We start from the raw sequence: 25,074 nt of genomic DNA, 5'->3' as shown, positions 1-25,074 counted from the left end.
TGTGTCAGTGACTGTGTCTGTGATTGTGTGTGTCAGTGACTGTGTCTGTAAGTGGAACTGTGAATGTATGTGTCAGTGACTGTGTCTGTGAGTGTGTGTGTCAGTGACTGTATCTGTCAGTGACTGTGAGTGTCAGTGAGTGTTTGTGAGTATCTGTGAGTGTCAGTGACTGTGTCTGTGAGTGTATCTATGAGTGTGTCTGTGAGTATCTGTGAGTGTCAGTGGTGTCTGTGAGTGTGTCTGTGAGTATATGTGAGTGTCAGTGAGTGTGTCAGTGAGTATCTGTGAGTGTCAGTGAGTGTGTCTATGAGTGTGTCTGTGAGTATCTGTGAGTTTCAGTGGTGTCTGTGAGTGTGTCTGTGAGTATCTGTGAGTGTCAGTGAGTATCTGTGAGTGTCATTGAGTGTGTCTATGAGTGTGTCTGTGAGTATCTGTGAGTGTCAGTGAGTATCTGTGAGTATCTGTGAGTGTCAGTGAGTGTGTCTGTGGTGAATCACTGGCTCTGTTTCCCCTGCTGTGTTTCTGCCTCAGACAACAGGAAGAAGAAAGGTCAGAGGTCAGAGATGACTGAGGGCACCAACCAGTTAAAGTACAGATTGCAAATCTTTGCTTGTTCTATTTAGTTTCTGGTGACTGAGATTAGATATGTACAGATATGAGACTGATGTTTTTGTAAAGCAGAATATTGTTTCTATTACTGACCCTTTGAATCATCTGGAAATTCACGAGATCAATCTATAGACTGAGCACCACTTATCTTGCGTATAACAAAATATTTTTTGAGTTCTTAATTCAAAGTATAATACTGGTCCTGATTCAAAACGAGTTTGAGCAGCTCTTTGAATGGGCTACACAACAGAGTCTCTCTTTCTCTTTAAAAACAATTAAAATGCATTCATTATTATGGTCATATTAAACCTTTAGTAGAACTGACATGCTTCATTCTTAGTCTTTGTCAGGTAGTCAAACTCCCTGAACTAAAACAAGACATGACAATATTTTATGAAAAAACAGTAACATGATGTTATGTCATATGTGTGCTTGTAATCCATTTGTTTAATTTGTTGTAGTCTACTATGAACCCAATGTCCAATAGATGAGATTGTTTCACTGCACATTTTTCAATAGAATTTTAAGCTCTACTGTTTGATTATTGTGGATTTTCTCATTCACACACAAACAACATTCACATTTATGCCCATTATATACAATGAAAACTGTGTGTACATGAATACCAGCTATTCTAAAAGAAACAAATATTTATACTTGAAAAATCCAAATAATTTACTGACAGATAAAATATAATTTGAACAAAGTTTTTGAGCAGTTTATTATGAAGGCACAGTGAGATGTGAATCTACTGTGATTGTGTATGGGATCATTTCTTCTTCTCTCCAGACAAACTTATGAATATAAGCTTGGAAATTCTCCCAGCAGGTTTGTACGCCATTTTTCATCAGGTCTGCTCTATCCGCCATGCGGGTTTGTGAACAGACCGTCACTGGTCTGGGGTGGATCCAAACTATATTCACTGATGCTGGAGAGGCAGAGAAGGATGGTGGACAGACAAAATGGATTATGGAGTATCAGTAAGTGAGTCAGTCCTTCATTAGGAGTTTAAAGGTATTGGGGAAGATCCTTCTCCACCACCTAGAAAGAAAGCACAATAAAAAAAGTTGGCATCAACGCACATGTATGATCAGTTACAGGTGTAGTATTGTGTTGCACTTCTGTGTTTGTGACTTATGGCATCAAGAAAATGACAATTTCTAGTAAACAAATCCATGTTAAGGGGTATTTTGTGACATCTAGTGGTGAGGTTGCAGACTGCAACCAACTGAATATCCTTCCCCTGCTTAAGGTTTGTAGGAGAACCTGCTGCAGCCTTCAGGTAACATAAAAACGCAGAGCCAGTGTTTGTTTGTCCGTTCTGAGCTTCTGTAGAAACATGGCGGACTCTGTGAAAGAGGACCTGCTCCAGATGTAGATATGACGAGATCTTTCTCAACCAAGTAAACTAATTCTTAGTTTCAGGTGAAAACACACTAAAAACAAAATCATGATTATATTGATTTCTAAACCTGAATCCCACAAACTAGATTAATTAAATTAAAAGATGTTGTCTCTCCATATTATAAATTAATTGAACATCCCTTTTATTTTAACTAATTCATACACACTTTTATACAGTTTTAGGGTAGTTTAATTAACACAGTAAAGCTCTTAGCTCTTCCTGATGTGAATGGGCCTCTAAAGGCAAATCATTAAAAAGCCACATAGGTAATATAAATATAAATATATATCAAAATATAAAATGTTTGTACATACACTTGGATCACTCAGGATTCCGTATCTCTTCACCACCTGCCCCTCTCGATTGATCAAAAACTAGAGAGGAAGAAAACCAAAATGTATTAATGTTTTTAGAATAACATTATTCATTATAAGCATTTCTGGGTTTATTCCAAACATTATCTTATAAATCTTAAATATGGTAAGCTTTAGTAGAGAGAGGGCTCTGATGTACAGAATTACATGCATAGATGATTTATAATTTATCAACCTTGGTGATCTCTAAATATTTGAAATATCAATGAATATCTGATTAATATTTACCTTGGTGAAGTTCCACTTGATACTGCTGTAAGAATGAAAAAAAACCATATGTTAATAATCACAGCGTAAACACTTGAATCTACTCAGAGACGTGTTAGGAAGTTTCATTTCATTATCGCAGATGTAACTTGTCATCACATCTTTCTCACAAAAAGATAAGTGTGTCTTTTTGCCCCAGTGTTCAGTGATTCATACGATCACCACTTACTTTCCCAGGAAGCCTCTCCCGTTGGGCTGCTCCTTCAACCACTTCCACAGAGGGTGAGCGTTGGCTCCGTTCACATTGATCTTACTGAACATGTCGAAGTGAGCGTGGTAAGACTCAGCAAACTGTTTGATCTGAGACTCACTGCCAGGCTCCTTCAAAGTAAAACACATTTTTAAAATTTACAAAAGGAGATGAAAGCAAGTGAATTCCTATGGATTACAGTATATTAATGTATACCTTTTTAAAATAAGACACTACTAAACCAATGTGGACAAAACACCATTTGTTCTGATTTATTACAATATAAAGTACCATATGTCACATGTCTGTACTGCTGGAACACAAGATTTTCACCTCGGGGATGAATAAAGTAAGTATGTCTGTCTATCTATCTATCTATCTATCTATCTATCTATCTATCTATCTATCTATGAAATAGAATATTAAGAAATGCTCAGTGATTAAACTTTTCCACCTTTACCAGTAAAACATACGCTGTAAACTTCCATGGCTGGATTTTGTAATTTGACTTTGACTTTTAAATTATGCAAAATCTTCAGTGCTGTGCTATGATGCAGCTTTAATAGGACACTCATGAGTTTGTGTACCTGGTTCCCAAACTGGTTAGAGGGGAAGGCGAGGATGCGTAAACCTCTCTCAGCATACGTGGCGTACATCTGCGCAAACTGAGAGTAGTTTACTGGGGTTTTGCCTCATTTAGAGGCAACGTTGGTAATGATGACAACATTCCCCCTGAAAATACAAAAACACACATAATACATAGTGTTTTAGTGAGGTTGGACTCATGATACGATGCTGCAGCTTATTTAGAGAGTGAATACATCATAGATAGATTTACCTGTACTTCTCCAGGGAAACCACATTGCCATCAATATCTGTCGCTGAGAAGTCATAAATAGACGTGGCCGTCTGCCAGTCCTCTGTCGGGGCAGACTGTCAGGAAGAAAGAGGGACATAACAAAGATGAGTGATGGGAGCTTACTTCTAAAGTGCACAATCAGGTGTCGTTTAAAAGAATGAATGTGGCATCATTCACACATCACACATGAGTGTTAGATAACAAGAAACACTGTGGATCCCACAATTTCCAAATGTTGTCAGACCTTATTCCACTGAAGAATTTAATCAAAAAAGAAAAATTCTGGTCCTTCAATATAAACCAGTATTTCCATCCAAATGTTTCTTACCATAGCCTGCAGCAGGACAGAGAGAAAGACGGTGGACCCTATCAGACGCATGACTGCCCCTCGGTGAGGTCCTCTGAGGACAGACGCCGATCCAATCCCTGAACCAGTCAGCTACACCCTCACTGTTCAACTGCAATCCAACTACTGACAGAGAGCACTCGCTCTGCTGTGCTCATATAAAGGCAGCGGGTGATTATTAACAGAATTGATTGGCTCCAATAGGTCACTCTTTATAAATCACGTCAGAAGTGCTTGTGTAGGCCACAGGTCACAACATTATCGTGTGACCGTTGACTCCTTATAAAAGCAGGGAATTGGGACACAGGGGGGTCGAGCTCCATGTAGTCGGGGCAAAGAGCAACAGTCTGAGGAAATGCATGAACCCATTACATAAGGGTCTTAATATCAGCATGAAAAACAAAATGTTACATCAGTGAATTGGCATAAATTGCAGGACACGTAACCTCCTAAGTCTCACCCTGATATGAGCCTTCAGTTCATTCTAACAAGCAACATAATCCAGGAAAACAACAGAGTCAGTGTTTGAAACCATCTGGGAAGGCTTAGGGTTAAAAAACAGTTTGTTCCATAACCCATTGCTAAAGTATAGAGAACAGTCAAACTGCCAAACCCACAAAGCATTACTGATTTTGTCAAGTTGATCTGGTTTATAATAGATGATTTGAACATATTTTGACAAATCATAGAAGTCATGTTTCACAGCTTTACATGAATACATGGTTACAAATACGACAATAAAGCGTTATCAATAATTAATGCAACATAATTTTCATCAAGAGCAATATGACAAAAGTCTACTGTATAGCTATATAATGTTTATGCATTGTACAAGAAGTGTGAGGAGGGATAACATGTAAGTGATCTACCTCTGACTTGTTAAATGTTTCGCTTTTATTGCCAAGTAAGTTTTTTACACATACATGGAATTTGTTTTGGTGTTGTTGGTGCATGTCAGACCTCTCTAAATATAGGATAAGAAAATCAAGTATTAAAATTTAACAATATAAATTTAAATTTAAAAATACATACACAGTATGTTTTAATGGTAAAAAAATAAAAAATAAAAAAATGAGAAGAGCAGTACAGCTGAGTAGTACAATGTGCAAGTTTCTCACAGAGACAAAGCTGATCAGCTGACTGCAGCTGCCAGATGGGGAATACTGCTGCTGTCTCACCCACATTTAACATCACACAAGAAATTCACTCATGTGTAATTTTGTATACGATATATTCTGAAGCTTGGGTGAGGCTGGGATGTGTCTTTAGGAAACAGCAGGTGGTGGGATGTGTTCCACAATGTCTGCTATGACTTATCATCAACGATAACATGCAGGATTTATGAATGATAATCAACTGTTATGAGTAATAGAAATCGTAGCAGCACGCGCACGTTACCGTTGTGGTCAAGACAAAGAACAGTACCGTCGCGAGGACAATTCCGCTGCTCGTCACAGCCCCGAGAAGCAACAACACATGGATCGGCCTCATTTCACTTCAGTCCATCGACCGTGTTGACAGAAACACGCCGCCATGTTGTAGCTGCAGACTCCGCCCACCCAGCCTGTTGTGAAAGCGATGCCGCGTTCCCTGTCACCTCGGAACGACCAGTCTCCGAGTCGGAAGTTGCAACTCAAGTCAGAATCTCGACTCTTGAAGTCGGAGAAACCACACCACCCCTGACTGCGAAATCCAAGATGGCTTCCATTTGAATCAACAAGTCATGAAAGCTGTACGATGGCTTATTTGATGACGTAAACATCAGTGTGCAGCTGTGCAACTCCTCGGGGACCTTTAAATGAAGCCTGAAGGAGGCTGGATTTTCACAATAAAATCTCTAAATGGCGATAAGCATTTACCAGGTAGCCTGAAGGATGCTGGATTTTCAAAATAAAACCCCCAAATAGTTACGGGTTGTTGTCAGGAAGCCTGAAAGACGCTGGATTTTCAAAATAAAACCCTTCCTGTAAATCTTTTCTTAAACGAAACGTCTCTCTGAAATTGGATGTCATGTGAGAAAAATGTGTCTCTCCCATTCAAAATCTCTCTTCCGGCGGGAGGAGTTTTCTAGTTTTGTGATTATTATTGTGATCATTATTGCTGTTACTTTTATTATTCTGTTCTTTTTATCAAACTGCATTCATATCCTTTCTACGTCATCAAGCTGCGTCGTTAATGAAAACGTGCGACGCGCCGTCCCCTGGAGTTCCGCGATAAACTAAACAACATATACATTTAGATTAAATATAAAATAAGTGAAACGATATGGATGACGAGGAGGAAACATACCGACTGTGGAAGATTCGTAAAACCATCATGCAAGTGCGTTACGTTTGAATGTTTTCTTTTAGCTTGTTAGCATAGCTTGTAAAGCTGTTCCGCTATGTAGCGATGGCCATGAGGGGCTTTGTTGAATTTATCGTCATCGTTGTGTAGTTTGCCTCCTGATCACGGACCAGCTGTTTGTGTATGTCGGATCTTGTCCCAGAGTGAGTGTAAAACCACCACATCAACAATAACTGTCAGCGCTTTCGTATTGGCTAAGTGTTTCAGGAAGCTCCACTGTGCCTGCGAAAAATACACAATGTAATTCGCCAGTCTGATTTAAACCTTATCTACAGATCGTACATCAACCTGAACGCACAATTTATATCGCCTTATGATCACGGTTAAATGTGGGTGACACCCTGAGGAAAGAGGCTCGTCTGTACAGAGCTTTGATCAATCATTCAGATTTACCTTGATCTGTGCTAGTTTGCCATTAAAACGTTTCCACACTCACTATCTACATGGCTTCACCTCCGTGTCCCCAGCTGTGCCATGACAGAGGCTACCTGGTGACGCAGGACGAGTTGGATCAGACGCTGGATGAGTTCAAGAGTCAGTTCGGGGACAAACCCAGCGAGGGTCGCCCCAGACGCACAGACCTCACTGTGCTGGTGGCACACAATGACGACCCCACCGACCAGATGTTTGTTTTCTTTCCTGGTAGGTTCACACCCTATATAAGATACTAGATACTCAATGTTGCATGGTAGAGAAACACAAATATTCGCTTAACTGAAGATGAGACAAGTATATTATCTTCACTTCTGGGCAAAACTCAGTGGCTCTGTGGTTGGCATGAAGCTGGACTCTCTGGTGACGGTGGCAGAGAAGAGAACACTTAAAGAGCTGCTGGACGTCATGGATGACGCCGGTCACCCTCTGCACACTGTCATCAGCAACCAGAGGAGCCTGTTCAGCAAAAGACTGCTTCTTCCCAAATGCAGAACTAACAGACTGAGAAACTCCTTTGTGGGGGACAAAGGAGTTTCATCATCAGACTGTGCAACTCCTCACCCGGGGGGAGGAGGGGTAACAGGAGGACAGAGGATGGGAAGAAGCAGTAGCCAATAACCACTACCCATAACACACTGGATACTGTGCAATAGGTTTTAAACACTGGACACTGTGCAATAGTTTTTTAAACACTGGACACTGCAATAGTCTCAACACAACCTTTTTTAATAACATGTCAATTGTTTTACTGTCTTTTTACTATTTGATTCTTTTTATTATTTGTTTTCATTTCCTGTAATGCTGCTGGAATTTTTATTTCCCTGAGAGAGTCTTCCCAAGGGATCAATAAAGTTAGATCCAATCTAGTCTAATCTAATCTAAAACAGTTGAATCTTGACATTGTGGTTGTTCTGAATGTCACATGCATCATTTTATATAATTTGGAATCAATTTTTCTTCACCTGTCAGAGGAGCCCAAAGTGGGAATCAAGACGATAAAGATGTACTGTCAGAGGATGCAGGAAGAGAACATCACACGAGCCATCATTGTTGTGCAGATGGGCATGACACCCTCAGCCAAACAGGTAAACAACAATTTAAAGTATTGCTAAACAACAGAAGAAAGTCTAGTGATTATACTGTGACTGTGTTATCGTGAGTTCACTTTCTGTGTTGCTGTTTTGATACAAATATACATGGAAATGTTTTCTTTCAGTCTCTAGTCGACATGGCGCCCAAATACATATTGGAGCAGTTTCTACAACAGGAGCTGCTTATCAACATCACAGAGCATGAGGTAAACACACTGCTGAGTCCACTGTATTTTCCTATCAACAGTATAACTAAAAATGTTCTCATAGACTGTGGCTCATATGTAAATGTTTGTGTTTGATGTATTACTTTTATGTCCTACAGCTTGTTCCAGAGCACATTGTTATGACAAAAGAGGAAGTGACTGAACTACTGGCGAGATAGTATCCTTTAAAACTGCAGTTATGCAAAGACCACTGTATGCGGTGTCCTAATAAGACTCAGCTCCTCAAGAGATTACGTATTTGTTGTCCTTCCTTAACATTTTCACTTCAGCAAATTAAAAGAGAGTCAGTTGCCAAGGATCCAGGCTGGAGACCCTGTTGCTCGCTACTTTGGCTTAAAAAGAGGACAGGTAAAAAATCTACATGAAACTTTTTAAATGATCATAATGTATGATAAAAGCATCCACACACAATGTTGCATAATGTTGTGTGTTTAATCTTTTCTTTGTCATTCAATAAACTGCTTTTGAAAAAAGGATTGTGATGTCACTGAAACTTTTTAGACCTGTGTCTAGTTTGTTATTGTTGCTGACATAAGCTAAAGCTAACGCTAACTGTTTTAGGTAGTAAAGATCATTCGACCGAGTGAAACAGCTGGGAGGTACATCACATACAGACTGGTCCAGTGACACACAGGTACGTAATTATGGAAGAAAGTAATACTGAGGAGGAGTCATTGATCGGATTCAGCTCGTAACCCTGGCCTCATCCATACATCTGTACCAGAAAGTCACATATCAAATCTGTTCATTTCCACTGTAGTTTACAGGTCTGATCACCCTCAGCATGTGTTTGTGTCTTGTATGTAGTTGCTTGACAAAGTCTGTTTTATTTTGTAGGTGTTCTTCTGGATCAACATTTAGGACCAGTGAAGGAAATTGAAGAGGTTATACAAATTGTCCTTCTGCTTTTTGACCTGTTTTGTAAACTGAAATATTTCAAGTGATAAGATTTTGTAAAATAAAGGATTAAATATGGAAATACTGTTTTAATTTACTCTGCACTGCATCAATTACATACAAATCACAAAACCTAAAGCACGTCACACATTTAGTTTCATAATTTGTCAGACTAATGATTTTAAATGCTTACCTTCTTTCTCCATTTAAAAGCCATACTTCAGCTCCTGTAGGCTGACGCATTTAGAACTACTGTGTATTCTTTTTCATGTCCCAGATCAGAGTTACCACCCACTGTAATAAACTGTTACCTCATAGCAGGAAGTGAGAATTTTCATCAGTGGTAGTCGCATTTCTATTTTCTTCATGATCATGTTTGGCAAACTTTTTTCTGTACTACGGCTTGTAAAAAGAAAATATGACAAAACAAGATCATACATGGAACAAGGACACATTTTAAAATAAGATTTTTATTAAAATAGACCCAACAGCCATAAACGTAATACAGGCAACATTTATAAGAAACTTCTAAATTTATTTTTTTAATTTAGTGCTGAAAAAGAACCCGCAGCACTAAAGAGAATTTACTTAAAAAAAAAAAAAAAAAAAAGTTGCATTGCACACATTCTGGCGTGACTCAGCTCACTTCCTCAGGATTGTAAGAGCAACGAGGAAAACACTTAAAAATAGAAACAGACAAGAAAACATTTTTAAATCATTTAAGTCAAAACTCTTGAAATGACAGGAACAATTGCTTCTAACAGCAGTAAGCGCGCAGAGGATAAATCAGTACAGCTGCAAACATCTGCACAGGTTAAAGCAAAAGTAAAATTTGAATTTTGATGTTCACGATAAAAGAAGCCTCTGTTTTAAGTTTCCCTGGATCTTAAAGCATAAAAACCAGATTACTGTCACTGGACTTTATCAGATTTTGTACTGTAATATTTTGATGATATCAGACAAACTCCGGGCTACTGTCCCTGTTCCTTGTTAGGGGTAATTTCTTTCCACACAGACGCGCCAGCCCAAGCCCTGACAGGCTTAAAATAGGGGAGTATGGGTAGTTGTTGTTGTTGTTGGACTGATTCACATTGAGATCGGCCAGGGAGGCACTCAGGGTCGGCTCCACCCCTGTGTCTTCGTCTGGGGGCCCGCTCTCTGGCAGAGCAGGGGGCTCTTTTCCCGCTGGGTTGTCTTGCTCTTGATCCACTTCCTGTTCTGGGTCGGTGTGGGTCTCAGGCTGGCTGGACAGGTCCAGGCTGTCCCTGTAGCTCAGCATGTCGTCGTCCATGCTCACCTCGCTCTCCTGCTTTGTCAGGCAGTGGGGGTGTGTGGCCCTCTGGCCACTTTCGTCCAGCTCAGAGTCAGAGTCGGGGAGCTGCTCACTGGAGCCCAGTGACCCCAAAGAACTCTCTGGATGAATGGGTGTACAGAGGTGATTGCTTTTTGACACTCAGATAAATGTGTTTGTAACTCAGCAGGAACTACAAGAGGAAGCAGTTTAATTGACAACAGCATTATGTTATGAAAACTTACCACAGCCTTCCTCCGTCTTATCAGAGTCTGGTTTACTCTGCTCCTCTATGCCTCCATCCTCCTCTCCATCACCAGGACTCCCCACCTCGTCATTCCCAATAGCAGCCTGATCCAAAAAGAGGAAACGGAAGAGATTGCATTAACAAGACACATGAAATGCATGCTATTACATCTTTTTGCCTCTTGCCATCATGGGAGGTTTTGTTTATAGAACATTTTCAATGACAGCACATTTCCTCTTACCTGTCACAAACTGATATTTTCAAAATAAGCTCACTGGTCTTCTGAAGAATATATCTTTACATAAAAAGGCCTTAAAGCCTTTAAAAGCTAAAATACCTAGAAACCCGCTTTTTCAAAATTAGCATCTAAAAGTATTTACATGTCAAAGCTAAGACAAATAACACCTGAATCAATTTTTACAAATTACGATGGGAATGGTGTCACTACTCTTCTACTGAGATTAGCCCTCACATGGAGGCACAGGTCACAGTTACGCTGACAATCTGAATTTGTTTGTCTCAGCAACCAGTCAAGTCGCAGGAAATGGTCACAATCGTCCTTTGTTTCCAAGCCATGATGTTGCAATAAAATAGACGAGAAATGTTTTTTTCCTTTGGCCTTTCGGATATAAAATGTCAATTAGTTTGAACCTTTTAGACGTTTGTATAAAATGTAATTAGAGTGTGAACATTTAAGTTCCGGCCAAAAGACATTCCTAACGAAGTTAAATGTCCCAGAAGTATTTCAGTGGCCGTCGTACTAAGCTGTTTAATTTCTCTAAATGATAAAGAGAGGAGCTTCATTGCTTCCCAACTTATCTCCTTTCTGAAAGGAAAAAAAATGCTGCCCCACTTTCATAGTGGTAGCAAATTTAAGGTCACAAAACCTCGTAGCTGCACCTGGACACACCAATGTAAATATAGAAAAAAAAACAGCGCAGCCGTTTCGTTCTCCTGACACAATCCAGAACTGATGTATATCCTCCCATTATTGTCTGAGCTCCTGATATCACTGGGCCGTGCAGTCTGTCTCCTGTTATAAATAAAGTTGGTTTAAAAAAGTGATGATTTTGTTTTCACACCGTGGTTCTGTGTCCTAACTGCTTCCAGATTCTCCTTGACATTTTGCATTGTAACTAAATGCTTTCAGCACCAACAAGGCTCAACACTTGTTGCAGTGTCCAAAAACATATTTCATAAATGTACTGCTTGTATTCAAATACGTTAACACACTGTCTGCTGTAAAATAAAAACCCAGGAGATTAACATCAGCCCTCATCACACAGAGAGCCGTACCTGCTGAGTGGAGGCAGAGCGACAGGGTTTCTGGGACTGAGAGGTTTTGGACTGGAAGATGGATGAATAGAAGACTATGAGGGCTTCTACGATGCGGGCCTGATGAGGGTAATCAACCAGAGACGACAGAGATATCGTGGCGCCAGTTGGACGGGGCCGCATCAGGGAGGGGCCAAACACGATCCCCAGGTTACTGGGACTCATCTTGTTATCCTCCTCCAGCTCTGCGATCCTGGGAGCATGAAGTTAGAGGAACGATCAAAAATAAATTTCTATACCTAATCAGTGTTAACATTTAAAACACTTCTTTCTTCACTACAAGTGGTATCATAACGGACCTTCTGAGGTGGCGGATGATGTATCGCAGTGTAGCGATGTTAGCCTTGGGCAGCTCCTTTAGAAGCTCTTTCAGCTTGTCCACCAGCACCAGGATGTCTGGATCAGTGTTTGGGCCCAGATCCACCAGCTCGGGCCCCCGACCCCCTGCTGGGTTAGCTGAGCCGAGCACACTGCTCACCTCCTCTCTTTCAGATGTCTCACCTTCACTCTGCAGACTCTCTTTGGCCAAACCCATCAGGCTGTTGTAGAGGCGGAACAACATGATGGGCTCTGGTAGCTGAAGGCGAAAGACAAAGGAAACGGAGAAGGTGTTAAAGGGCTGAACTTGGTGCGAACACACATTTTATTAACAGTGAAACAAGATAATGTTATAAATGTTATAAAAGTACATATTATTTATATATACCATCATGTGAGGCATGAATATATATAAAACCAGGTGTGTGTTCACAGATATTTATAATCGTGTATATATGATTTGTTTGGGTTGTATATTTCCAAATTGTTTTTATTGCAACTTTGGAACGATAAGCTTTGAGCAAAAAAAATTTAAAAAAAACAAAGCCATACACACATACACTCAAAATAAATACAAGTTTTAATTTTGTTTTTTAATTTTCCCCTGACAACCTACAGTGGCATCAATCACTGAAGATATACATTCTGCTCTGTGTCTCTGATTTAAAGAGAAAGCCCAACTGAAAATGTAGCCCACTTTACAGTTAACATATTTCTCCATTTGTAAAGGTTGTTTTAAAGTATCCTACTTGTCTAATGAACGCATTTAACAAAACATGGAACTACAGTTATGACACACTATATGAGAAAAGTATTGGGACACCTACAGGAGCTTTTATGACATCCCATTCTAAATACATAGGCATTAATATGTAGTTGGTTCCCCTTTTGGTTCTTTAACAATTTCCTTGTGTCTGTGGTAATTTGTGTACAGGCCAGTCAAGTTCCTCCAAATCTTGCTTTGTGCACTGGGGCTGGAGCAGAAAAGGCCCATCCCCAAACTGTTCCCACAAAGTTGGAAGCATAGACTTGTCCAAAATGTCCTGGTAAGCTGAAGCATTAAGATTTCCCTTCACTGGAACTAAGAGGCCTAGTTCAACCAATGGCACTGAATGAAACACCTGCATTCACTCATTAAGAGGTGTGTCCCAATACTTTTGTCCATACAGTGTATAATAGATTTTCAATTGTTAACTTGGAAAAAAAAGACGAAAACCAAGCCAGAATCTCCAGATACGAAACATGATGTTAAAACAAAGACACTTTAAACAAGTAGAGGATACAGGTACATTTTCTGCCACATCTTAACATGGCTTTGTGTGCATTCATGTGTGTGTACCTGACGGAGGTAAAGCTTGAGAACGTTGCTGATGTCGTGTGGTGAACACTGGGACAGCTCCACCAGCTCCTTCCCATTCTCAAAGGCCTGACATAATTTCTCAACGCGAGTCTTCACCCCGTTCACCCTGTAGATGCCCTGCAGGGAGGAAGCGGTGGTTTGTACCAGACACGTGAGATTTCTACTCTGTGGCTGAGCAAGAGTTTCAAACTCACTGTGACAGACAAAGTGCTTTTTCCCCACCTTCATCTTGAGTGCCCGTCTCTCGATCTCGGAGATGCACTTGGTGATGATGAAGGGGATGCCGTCACTGGCACAGCTGGCCACCTGAGTGAACTCCCTGCCGAACAGCTGCAGGCGACCCTGAAGCTTCTTGTGGCCACACTGGATGGCCAGGGTCTCCAGACAACGCTTGTGACAAGCCAGGAAACACTGAGGACAGAAGAAGAAGACGCTGACTAGATGAAGTCTAAAGCCTGAACTGAAAGGGCAGTTGTAGACATAGGCTCACACTCTATCCCGCTTCACAAATTGAATGGAAATAGGTTGAGTATATTTTGCATTGCAAATGCTGATGAAAACATACGCTTCTCAGCCGAGGTAATAAAATACCTCAACAGCTCTCCAATCGCATGCTGAAGTTCTTCTCAGGACACAAATCTGACTGTCTGGAGACGTGATTAGGAACTCACCTCCTCGCACTCTGCCCCCTGGAAGTAAACATAGCTGTCACACTCTCTGCACTTGGCGGGAGTTCGCAGCTTCCTCAGTCGGTGGGTCTGGGCTGCTTTGGACAGGCCGATGTTACGGAAAGGTCTTGTGGACACCACCACATCAGGATCCATGCCGTTAATATCTGGAGAGAAAGATCCCCATCATGTATCAAGATAGCCCACACTTTCTCTCAGTTTAAAGTAGTTAAATAAAAAAAAAAAATCTAAACGTTATCTGAGAGTCTTACTTGGAGTTTCGAATGAAGCTACATTCCCGTCTTTCTCATCTACATCTTCATTGGACGACATTGTGCCAGTGGATGATGTTCGAGCAATTTTACTGATGTCACCTACAATCAACAAACTTTAAATACAGTTCTCAGACATACTGCTGCCTCTAAGAAGATTTCAAGTGGAAAATTGTTCCTCATCATACATATAAATGATAATTTTGTGTGTTACTGTGAATCAGTTCTTGCTTACTTGTGCTGGCAGTAGGAGACTCGAGGCCTCCATCTCCAACGCTGTCATCACTCACTGTCGAACCCCACGACTTGTGGCCTTGTCCTGGGGACAGCAGAAGTATAAAGAAGTCAGTGCGAGAGTAAACAAAGTATCAAAACTTGACTTAATAATTCTTTGACTAGAGCCTGACTGATATGATGTTTGGGGGCTGATACCTATATTAGAGAGTAAGAATATTAATATTAAATAAACACAGATGTCATTATCAAACACTTATGACAAATGAATGTAATTGAGGCTTGAAAATTTAAAGTTTCACCATAAACTTCATACTATAAATAAAAAGAAAACATAAATACAAACAAATATTTATAACTTGAGCTAAAAAAATAAACAATTGTAAAGTAACATGAACATTTACAATGTGCAAATATGTCTGTAAAAGCCAATATTATTCTATGTTAAGCTGATATCATCGGCCAACCATTAAATCAGCTGGAGTCGACTGTTTACTCTTCACGTATAAATCTAATAGTAATCTTTAGAACCATGACAGCACAGTGACGTCTACAGCAGCAGCAGGGATCACTCACTCTTGCGCTGAGCCTCTGCCTCTCTGTCACCAGCTGCTGAATCCACGCAGGCAGCAGGACTGTCTGTGTTGAAACTGTCGTTCCTTGGTCTGTGGCCGTGGCTGCACCAATGTGGGATGACAAGACAGTCAATTCATCCAAAGTTGTATTTTTTTTCCTTTAAAGTTGCGATTGAAAACTTGGATAACTGTGGTTCTTATAAGCGCTCTCTTACTGTGACGAGGAGCTGGACGGGGAGTAGGCCTCAAATGTGTAGTGGACGTTCGGCTGCTCCGGTAGCTGCAGGTCTCGCACGTGGGCGGCGTATTGCTGTCCTGGGTCGTACAGCTTACTGCTCTCACACAGGGTCTGGTAGTGGACAGGCAGAGCCACCGTCTGCATGTGCATGAGCTGGTAGTAGGAGATGGTCGCCTGGAGGAGGAGCGGAGAACCTCAGCAGTTGACATTATTCTGATGTAACCTGACAGCCGGCTGTTCGCATGTACGCGTGTTTGACTGTGATTATTCTCACCGAGCGGAGTGTCTGGTCGCTCTGTTTGATGACGTCCTGCAGCTGCCTCAGCACTGTGACCTTTGAGTGCTCCAGGTCCAGCTGCTGAGTGGTGGCGTCTGCGATGCATGTCCGGTAGGTGGCCTCCGCTTCGTCTGCCTGCACAAGAAAACACACACCATTTCAAATTTTCAGTTAACTTCCAGTCTCTTGTTTTTTCTTTATAAAGATTAGCACAAAGTGTTGATCATGATAGTGCGGCAGGTAGACAAATTCAGTTTTTTAATAATTGAATATGTAGATCGTTTGTGATAGTAGATGCAGACAAAAGCTACAGTTGCTGATAAAGACCTTATTGCGAGTCTCCTCCTCTAATCGTTTCTTCTTCTCCACAGACTTTGCCGTAGATCCTCCTCCCTCCTCCTCGGCTCGGCAGGCTGCAGTTTTGGCCTTGTCGTACTCCTCACAGCGAGCCATGTAGGCCTGCCTGGCCTTCCGCAGGTTCGCCTCACACTCCATCTTAACGCAGACACACAAGTTTTCTTAAAGCGATAAAAGAAACAGTCCACTGCTTCTCATTCTCACATATACAGAATTTGAGATTTTACCAGTTTTCTCTTCGCTCGAATCCAGTGTTCCTTGATCTCCTTCCGTTTCTTCTCGTGCTCTTGTTTCCGCTGCAACAGAGACTGCAAGGACAAACGACGACAGATCAACACACTGTGGCAGGGGTAGGTTGTGAGCGACTGTTGCGGGGTGATTAACCGGAGCAGACAGAGGTTACCTGGATGAAGGTCTGGTTGTGCAGGGTGTTGTTGGCCTGCTGCAGCCCCACGCTCTGCTCCTGGTCCTGCTCCAGAGCCAGAGAGTAGATGGAGAAGAGTGGCATGTGGGGCTGGAGGAAGCAAACACAACGCAGAAAGTAACAGTAAGACAAAAGGCAAAACTAATTCAAACTGACTCTAGCTTTTATCATTCAGTATCACAGATTATCAATGAGAGAGAGTGGCCTACATGTGTTATGCTGTGTTTGCAGGACTGGTATAATCTCTGCAGGCCTTTGGAGAACTCAGTCTCTGGTAAAATGGAAGAACACAGTTAACAATGGTCACGACACACTACAACCCTTACTGAGACGACGAATTAGGAAATAGCACATTTGATTGAGCCATTCATTTTATATTAATGGACAATACAATAATGTCATCGTGATTGAATTAATTCTGAGTTTCCCTCTTACCCAGAGAAAGCCTCTTCTCCACGTAGTTGATCAGGTCCTTCATGTACTTGGAAATGGTTTTAGCATAGAGCAGAGCTGACTCCACTCCTCCCTCACTGCGCTGGAGGATCACATCCACTTCCTCCACCCGACCTAGATGTCAATACACAACACAAACACAGGTCACTACACAAACAGTTACTGTGACGACAAACTGCTTGAGATGAGGATGATGTGTGCGAGAACATTTGCAAAAGAGGAAGGGGGAGATCTGTCGCTGAGGTGATCATCGCTAACTTCTGGTGTTTTATTATCTCTGCGGAGATAAAAAGAAATGTGCCCCCCCCGCAGGATTACGATAAACTACAGATTGGATTTCTATGAAACTTGGAAGGATGTTGCATGAGTCACAGAAGAACCCATTAAATTTTGGCACAGACCCAGACAAAGGGGCTGATCTGTTTTTTTATACTTTAATATTGGGAGAAAGTCTAACTACTTTCCCTGGGAATAATTGATTAACTTAAATGTAAAGAAATCAGACATATTAAGGGGACTGAGAAATAGGAGTTTGTGAAATTTGGTGCATATTGGGGGACTGTTGGGCCTTGATGGAGGTATGCGCTCTACCCAGTGCTATTGTCTGTTTGTTACTGTTGTGTCTTATCCCTTTTTACACTCACTTTGCTCAAAACGGTTAAGGATTTTTGTCTTTGAGTTTGAATGTAGAAGCTTTAACAGTCTGAATCAAGGTTGCACCACTACTTTTTGATGGAAAGGACAGAGCACACACACACAGACACCTATAGATGTAGAAGAAATAAACATAAAGGGGAAACCAAGAGTGAATGGAAGTACAGAAGTATCACAGAGATGTCCTACCCATGTCCTGCAGGTCGCTCCTGAACTGGCCGCCATCTGCTCCCTGGCCTGTTGGAGTGTACAAGTTCTCCATCGACTGCACAACACAGACAACCATTCGTTACTGACAAACCCCAGATCAAAAGCTTGACATAAACATGAACAGTTGGGAGCGTGAGTCTCTTTTTAAAACTGGTAGATCAGCTGCTTTGGGAAAAATGTTCACCCACCCTGCTTTTCTCGGTGGGCAGCAGGGAGAGCAGCGTGCTGCTGTCCACCTCTCCCATCAGCAGCTCCGACACACTGAGGAGAAGACAACACTTTTACATCCGCACATAGACACTGTACATGCATTGTGGCAGTTTGTAAAAAGATGACCACCAGTGTAGAGATGTTTTAAAAATGACACAAAGAAAACTCTTCAGCTGCTGAGAGTGACACAAATCTCAAGATTTATTTTCATCTACTGGGTTAGATCTTTTTCTCTCCTAATGTTATACATCAATTTACTCTGACAAGCAGTAACTTCCATTTTTCTACAAACGCCCACTCCACTCAAGTGAAACTGTGACATGGTTGCTTGTTGACTTGTCAGTTACAAATTAGGCTAAACAAACAAAGTGTTGTTTTGCAGCTCATGGGCAGAAAAGGAGAAAAAGCAGAGGAGTGAATGAGGAAACAGACTTGTCAGGCAGATTTCAATTGTCTCTGCCATCTCACTTCCTCCTATGACGGATATCTAAACCCTGAAATGTCACTGATAAGCATGTGATTCACTGTTGGCACAACATATACTTCAATTACACACGAGGAATACATTCTATAAGTCAAAGTTGACTTTTTAATCATCAAGATATTATGTTTAGAATGTATTTGTAATGTTTCACATAAAAACATTTGTATTGGAGATACAGTTTTGATGGGTTCTTAGTTGCTGATTCAATGATTTATTTCAGTATTGATTCCTCTTGAGTATCTTAAATCCTGCGAACAGTGGATATTGTTTCCTCAGTCTGTAGCAATCTGATACTTTAGCAGCCAGGTGGTGAACAACATCTTCGACTTCTGGTTTTGTGTCACACAGCAGAAGAAAAACCACTTCCTGTTTTCTGCTCTGCCTCATGCAAATGTGTCACCATCGCTGCACTTCTCTCTCTCTAATTCCCAACAACAGACGTGCTTGCACACATACAGAGAGCGAGCGAGCGAGCGAGCGAGAAAGAGAGAGAGAGATACCTGTTCTGTCTGTAAAAGAGGTACAGAGGTTTCTGGCCCTCTTGTACAAGCTTTGGAGCAAAGATCGCATCAATACCAGTAACAAGTGTGTGGTCTGGTGATCACCATAAGAATATAACCAGGTTACAGAAGGAAATATTATAAAAGGTGTACCAGGTACTTACTTGCTGCTAAAAGCAACGGCGATGGTTTCAATGGCCTTTTCAAAGTCCTTCTTGTCGGCCTCGTTACAAGCCTCATAGTGGAAACCTGAAAAGTCACCACCACGTGTGTTCATGCTTCAGTTGTGCTGACTGAGTTCAGTTACACACCTGTGCATCAGTTACATCTCACTATTATAACTACAGTACGTAACGAACAATGTTGGGTTCTAAGATCAGTGTCAATCAAACTGTTGAGATTCACATTTATCAGGTTTCAATTATTTAGGATCATGGTTTCCCTGCACCGACTGACCTTTGACCTTGGATATGAGCTTTCCGGCAGCAGTGAGGATCTCCACCGTGTTCAGCAGAGGGTAGGTGTTGATAACCTGACGCAACACCCGCAAGACCTCACCCAAACACTCATGGGCCACGGGCCGCTGACTCTCTTTACCTGGATGGATGGATGGAGGGAGGGAGGAAACGTAGAGGATGAAACAAGCACCAAGCGGATGATATTCAAACCTGATAACACGAGTGGTTTTGTGGATGTTTGTCAGAGTCACATCATAATAGGATGGTAAAGTAGATGTGAACTGGGACCTCAAGCATTTAAAGTTTGAGTTCAGCTTTAAAACTAAAAGGTTCATGATTCTTAGATGTTGAAGTGTCCTTAAATGCATCAATAATGAAGAGTTAGGTCCGTGCTACCACAACTTTAAATACAAGTAAAGGGAACTAAATGTTCTCACTTTCTTACAAAGAAACAAGTGGAAAATCCCGACAGCTATGGCTGCTGTCCAAGAAATAGTCCTCTTCAGACTTACACTTAGGTACGAATTAAACTAACAAGATAGAATATATTGATTGGGGAACGTTTGAGGTGCTGTAAGAGGATTTTGTTCCATTTCCCTGGAGAGGCTCATTGTACAGATCTGAGAGAAGCATTCATCTTCTCTCTCCGCAAAGAAGCCGATAAACAGATTTCCATCAATGTGCAACTATTCCTTTAACTCTCTCCAAGTCAGTGTTCCTGTTGCTGTTAATAGAGACAAGAGTGTCAGACAGGTCGGGTCAGGCTGCGTCAACTCTCTCAGTTACAGCCTGCATCCTCATTCCCTCACACACACGTGCGTCATTTAGTCCTCCGTGCATCTTTCTTCTAAAGGAGGCAAATCGCTCACAGAAGAGGTCAGAGGGCAGCCGGTCGCTCCGTCCTCCCACAGTCTGTCTGAAAATGTGTGTCAGGATGTCTGAGCAGAAGCAGCAGACAAAAAGAACACAGTGACCTGAACATAGTGTTTCTATTGTTTTGCATCATTAGGGATCAATTCTGTTTTCTCACCTGCTTGGCCGATGACAATTCAACAGCTTATATACACTTACTCTCCTCTGTATGAAACCAGTTTGAGGTTACAGAAATAAAGTGGGACCTAAAAGGGCAGCGGAGCTCCAGATTCAGAGGCATTGGGTCACAGTGATGCAGCCAGTCTATCAGAGGAGGAAGTGTGGACAAGGCTGCTCTGTCAGAGACTATCCATCATGGCTTCCTGTTACGAGAGCTCACGCCGGGCAGAGAACATGACAGAAAAGTGGAGGACACAAAACCCAGCTCTGCCTGTCTCATCTAAGCCACAGAGATCTGCTCTGACGAACCAGAGAAAAGAACCTGGTGGAAAACCTAATGACTCAAAGTGTCTCGGTCAAAGTTTCAGTTTGAGCAACAGGTGGCATCCAGTAAAGTAGAACCATTACCTCCATGAGGAAAATATAAGTGTTCTGCTTTTTACAGCCATGCTACTCTGCTGTGGAGGGGAAGAGGAGCGAGTGATTGCAGGGCTGCAGTAAACAAGAAGCTGGCTTCCTGCTGGAGACAAGAGTGTGGTCGACTCTGTGGGCGCAGCGGAAACGTAACCCTTCGTTTGGAGAGAGGAAACTCAGTCACTTGTTCGCTTGGTTGTGCAGCCTCCATCTCCTCACCCCATCATACCCGAACAGGACTGATGTGGACTGACAGCAACGCTCCTTTGTCCTTGTCACAATGGACTGGAGTGTGTAAAGTCAAAAAGGGAAGAGAAAGAGCAGACAGTATTGTTCTGTCTTCAAACTGACATATTCATATAAATTCAACTAAAAAAAGGACTACTGTCTAAATTATATCTACCTCCACACGAACACAGGGGAGTGGGTGTTGTCAGGATAGGACGAGGATCAGGGATTATAACCAGAGCGCCCAGTTCAAACTCAAATCAACAGAAAACGTGTTGTCCAAACTCATTTTAACAGATGAGACCATAGACTGTTAATAAAGAGGACAGGTCTCCCAGTGTCCCGGACACCAACACCGTTATCTTCTTATAAGAGTCTGCCCAGTAGCGATTGTAGGATGGTCCCATCTAAACACGCACTGGACCAATCGTTTGTCAGTCTTAGCTGTCAATCAGGATGATTCACCCCACCCACAAAAACTAATTGAAACCAAACTTATCAGAGAAATAAACACTTGAACAAACAGAAACTCTCTTTGACGTGTACATTGACTTTTTAGTTTGACCATGTCCCATCCAGTAACATGGAGGAGGCAGGTTTTGTGACCGACACTGTCGCCAGCCTTCAAGCGGCTATTGAGATTTTTTTTTTTTACAGTCTATGGATAAGACAGTAAATATTTGTGTGTGGATCTGTGGCTGGTTGAAGTTAAGCCTCTTACCTTCAGCCAGCACCACATCCTTCAGTTTCTCCACAGCCTCAGCAAAGCGCGCCACGTCCCTCAGCAGGGCCGGGATGTCCTCAACTTCAATGGCCGTGCTCTCTGGACTCTCGGGAGTAGTTGGGGTCAAGGCCCCTTTCCCATGTCCCTTAGTGAACACCCATGATTGCAATGGGAACCCTGCGGAGACACGCAACACATCCCTCAGTAAATACATTTAGTTTAAAGATACCATCAAAAACACTTTTATTGAAAATAAAAAAAATACAGTAATTTTGAGCTAAAAAACAGTTCAGCTAAGCTACAGGTGGCTACATCTTAAAGCGTATAGTTTTCATGCTTTGGTATTTATATAAATCAAATATCTTAGAATTTCATTGTTTGGCTAAAATAAATCAACCTGTCTGAAGATGTCCCCATGTTGGGATGAGCATTTTTCACAGTCTGGACATTTATGGAACAAAACCATTCACTGAAAACAATAATCAATCAATAATAAAAAAAACACTCTGGTTAATGTTTATATGAACCGATTCCTGATCACTGACTCTTTAAATCCATGGTCACAATCCCTCGATTGAATCACACTGAAGTGAATTAAAAAAGGTAACAAAGCATTTTCTTGCTAAATTATTGATAATAAGAAATTGTGTGTAATATTTTGTGCACATTGTGCGTGAGGCCTGTCTCTGCTGGGTCGTTCACAGCAGACACGTCTTTACCAAAGAGGTTTTATTTATTATTTTGTATTTATTATTTTGTCCTGTATTTTGTTGTTTGAAAGTATCATTGAACTAAAACTGCTGGACAGATTTCCACAGAACTTAGTGGAGGTATGGGTCAGATCACATCGAATGTTGGTGTGGATTGTCACTTTCTTTAACATTAAAGATCATTATCATTTGCCAGGGAACAATTCATGAGTCTTGATGAATTTTATTTGATCAAATCAGGAACATTGAGTGCAGTGATATCTATGAGTGGGGACTATTTGGTGAAATGTTGGGCCTTGGTGGAGGTTTGTGCTCTACTGAGTGCCACTCGAGACACTGATGTGTTTGAACCAGACCTGCGGCGCTGGCGTGTCTGCTCAGCGCGGTGGGCCTCTTCAGGGTGGACACTGGAGACGGGCAGCCCATTCCTTGCATCGCCGTCAGCTTACTTTGCTGAACGCTCGGGGTGCCCGGGCACGACATGGAGGGGTCCAGCAGGCCGGCGGCGACTGGACTGAGGGTTGAAGAGCAGGAAGTGGACGAGGGGAAAGAAGAGAGGCTGATGTCGCCTGCATCTTTCCGGCTCTGCTCCTGGAGGATGGACAGCTGGGAGGAGGACAGGAAGAGCGAGAGAGGTCAAGATGATAACATGATGCAGGACACGCTTTTCACAAAAACATCAGTGCGACTCCTCTTTGCTGTTGTGGCCTTAAAACACACAAGCAGCGCTGCTGTTGGTGAACACACACACACGAAGACTTTCACAAGATCCTGTGATGCGTTGCGCAACACTTCCTGGCTCCAAGCTGTGTTCGGGTGTGGCAAACCGAGCAGAGCGCAGACTTACAGAATGCCACTTACTGTTTGGAAAAAGAACAGTGACATTTCCAGGAGGAAACAACCTTAACGTCTGCAAACTACTCATGGAGAACTTTTTAACGCCTGGTTTGTGCATCTTATTTCCAGTTCTGGCAGATTTAAGGCCTCACAGCGTTGGGGCCTGACGTGAACTTCCACCCTGAGCACGACTCATTTCAGACACATATTTGCCGGTTGCACCGGACACACTTAACAACGCGGACATCCTCACACGTACCTGTTTGAGCCACACGCTGTGCTTGTTGGGCAGAATGTCCAGCCCGTCCTCGCTTTTCTGGCCTTTCTTAACCCTCTGACCCGTGGAGTAAGGGTTGTAGCTACCTTTGCCAACACGCTTCAGCATGATCCTTCCCCCACTACTGCTCTGGTCACCAACGTGGATTGAGAGAGTGATCTCGCAAGAGCATTCACCCAAAAACCCACACAAAGTACACTTCCTATATGCTGTCACACAAACACTCGCACTGTTCTGAGTGTTTAAGTCGGGTTCTGCAGCATGATGAAGGTTCTCAAGCGGTTTCACACAGACGAGTAGAGTTCCTCATCCTGATCACACCAGAGCCATCAAACCAAACTTCACCCAAGAGTATTTAAATCTGGTGGAAGTAGAAGTTGGCACAAACACACCATCACCCCTGGTCTGCAGCCCTGTCCTCTCCAACTGAGGGACATCTGACACACACACACACACACACACACACTCACGCAGACACACGCACACGCACGCAGACAGACACACGCTCTCACACACACACACACTGATGGTGCTGCTGCTGTGTCTCTGTACTCACACACTGCGCGCTGCTCTGGGGCCCGGGGCTTCCAGCTCGGCACTTCTTGGAGATGGACGGCGTCTTAATGAGCTCCCGCTTTTTCCTGGCGAACATCTTCAGGGTGCCCTTCCCGTCCATGCCCACCTCCCGCAGCTTCACGTACAGTCCGCCCACCCACCCCCCAACTCGCCACTTAGGTGCTCTGCTGCCGCCGGCGCTCAGTGGGATGTCGGTGCCATCCAGGCCGACGTTCAGCCACGGGGGGAAGTGTCTGTCCGTCTTCCTCCTCCTGCCGCTGTCGCACATCGAGCCGCGCAGGCTCACTGACACAGAGAGACAGACAGAGAGACAGACAGAGAGACAGACAGCTGCTCTCACCGCAAACTGTCTACCGCCAGCATCCGCTGTGCGCGCGCCTGCTCAGAGGGGGGAGGAGGAGGAGGTGATCGGACTTTTACGCAAAGTTTGATTCACCGGAAGCTGAAAGTGTCACACAAACACACACCGACTCCACGCGGGGGTTGACTCAAACACACACGCGCACGCACGCACACACACTAATTACTGCCTCTTTCAAATGAAGAGGAATCAAGTCATCCTGACGCACGTGCTTGCACCATGTGACCTGCAGCTCTGATGGAGACCTTCCTCCATGTGCACCTGCACATTTATACAGTGTGTGTGTGTGTGTGTTCGTGTTTGT

The 25,074-nt window shown here is 42.6% G+C and overlaps 3 protein-coding genes across 7 annotated transcripts; 1 reads left to right on the top strand and 2 right to left on the bottom strand.

The window, feature by feature from the left end:
• Positions 1-1,302: 1,302 nt before the first annotated feature.
• Positions 1,303-9,342, bottom strand: gpx4a (glutathione peroxidase 4a). Of its 4 annotated transcripts, none has more exons than XM_069522305.1 (7): positions 9,240-9,342; positions 3,684-3,778; positions 3,433-3,577; positions 2,825-2,976; positions 2,617-2,641; positions 2,329-2,388; positions 1,303-1,650 (listed from the first exon to the last, which is right to left on the bottom strand). In XM_069522305.1, the coding sequence occupies exons 1-7, from the start codon at positions 9,261-9,263 to the stop codon at positions 1,618-1,620; spliced, it is 534 nt and encodes a 177-aa protein (XP_069378406.1). In that variant the 5' UTR covers positions 9,264-9,342; the 3' UTR covers positions 1,303-1,617. The 4 variants fall into 4 exon arrangements, with proteins under 4 accessions (XP_069378406.1, XP_019936902.2, XP_019936900.2 ...); XM_020081343.2 differs by lacking the exon at positions 9,240-9,342 and adding an exon at positions 4,033-6,230; XM_020081341.2 differs by lacking the exon at positions 9,240-9,342 and adding an exon at positions 5,449-5,838.
• Positions 6,232-9,128, top strand: polr2eb (RNA polymerase II, I and III subunit E, b). The gene is made up of 8 exons (XM_020080702.2): positions 6,232-6,372; positions 6,864-7,038; positions 7,801-7,916; positions 8,048-8,128; positions 8,248-8,306; positions 8,419-8,497; positions 8,711-8,783; positions 8,987-9,128. The coding sequence occupies exons 1-7, from the start codon at positions 6,316-6,318 to the stop codon at positions 8,774-8,776; spliced, it is 633 nt and encodes a 210-aa protein (XP_019936261.1). The 5' UTR covers positions 6,232-6,315; the 3' UTR covers positions 8,777-8,783; positions 8,987-9,128.
• Positions 9,343-9,496: 154 nt separating the features above from the next.
• arhgap45b (Rho GTPase activating protein 45b) lies at positions 9,497-24,957 on the bottom strand. Of its 2 annotated transcripts, none has more exons than XM_020081282.2 (24): positions 24,390-24,957; positions 23,076-23,325; positions 22,007-22,186; positions 19,610-19,750; positions 19,318-19,402; positions 18,148-18,220; positions 17,939-18,014; positions 17,078-17,209; positions 16,852-16,913; positions 16,622-16,732; positions 16,446-16,526; positions 16,189-16,356; positions 15,859-15,996; positions 15,562-15,758; positions 15,348-15,448; positions 14,773-14,856; positions 14,538-14,639; positions 14,269-14,432; positions 13,820-14,008; positions 13,577-13,714; positions 12,219-12,496; positions 11,881-12,112; positions 10,583-10,688; positions 9,497-10,459 (listed from the first exon to the last, which is right to left on the bottom strand). In XM_020081282.2, the coding sequence occupies exons 1-24, from the start codon at positions 24,675-24,677 to the stop codon at positions 10,002-10,004; spliced, it is 3,834 nt and encodes a 1,277-aa protein (XP_019936841.2). In that variant the 5' UTR covers positions 24,678-24,957; the 3' UTR covers positions 9,497-10,001. The 2 variants fall into 2 exon arrangements, with proteins under 2 accessions (XP_019936841.2, XP_069378399.1); XM_069522298.1 differs by lacking the exon at positions 24,390-24,957 and adding an exon at positions 23,816-24,375.
• Between the last annotated feature and the right edge of the window lie 117 nt (positions 24,958-25,074).

This window comes from Paralichthys olivaceus, chromosome 3 (genome assembly GCF_024713975.1).
Source record: "Paralichthys olivaceus isolate ysfri-2021 chromosome 3, ASM2471397v2, whole genome shotgun sequence".
In the NCBI taxonomy this organism is placed as follows: domain Eukaryota; kingdom Metazoa; phylum Chordata; class Actinopteri; order Pleuronectiformes; family Paralichthyidae; genus Paralichthys; species Paralichthys olivaceus.
The sequence above is the reverse complement of the archived record's forward strand: the minus strand, read 5'-3'. Positions and strand labels throughout refer to the sequence as shown.

Bases quoted from the DNA above. Each gene is read 5' to 3' on its own strand.
- polr2eb (XM_020080702.2), top strand. From the start codon at position 6,316: ATGGATGACGAGGAGGAAACATACCGACTGTGGAAGATTCGTAAAACC. The intron at 6,373-6,863 runs GTGCGTTACGTT...CCGTGTCCCCAG, and splicing joins TTCGTAAAACCATCATGCAA to CTGTGCCATGACAGAGGCTA. The intron at 7,917-8,047 runs GTAAACAACAAT...GTTTTCTTTCAG, and splicing joins TGACACCCTCAGCCAAACAG to TCTCTAGTCGACATGGCGCC.
- arhgap45b (XM_020081282.2), bottom strand. From the start codon at position 24,677: ATGTGCGACAGCGGCAGGAGGAGGAAGACGGACAGACACTTCCCCCCG. The intron at 16,733-16,851 runs GTAGGCCACTCT...TGCTTCCTCCAG, and splicing joins GCAAACACAGCATAACACAT to CCCCACATGCCACTCTTCTC. The intron at 14,433-14,537 runs GTAAGACTCTCA...CTTTCTCTCCAG, and splicing joins AGCTTCATTCGAAACTCCAA to ATATTAACGGCATGGATCCT.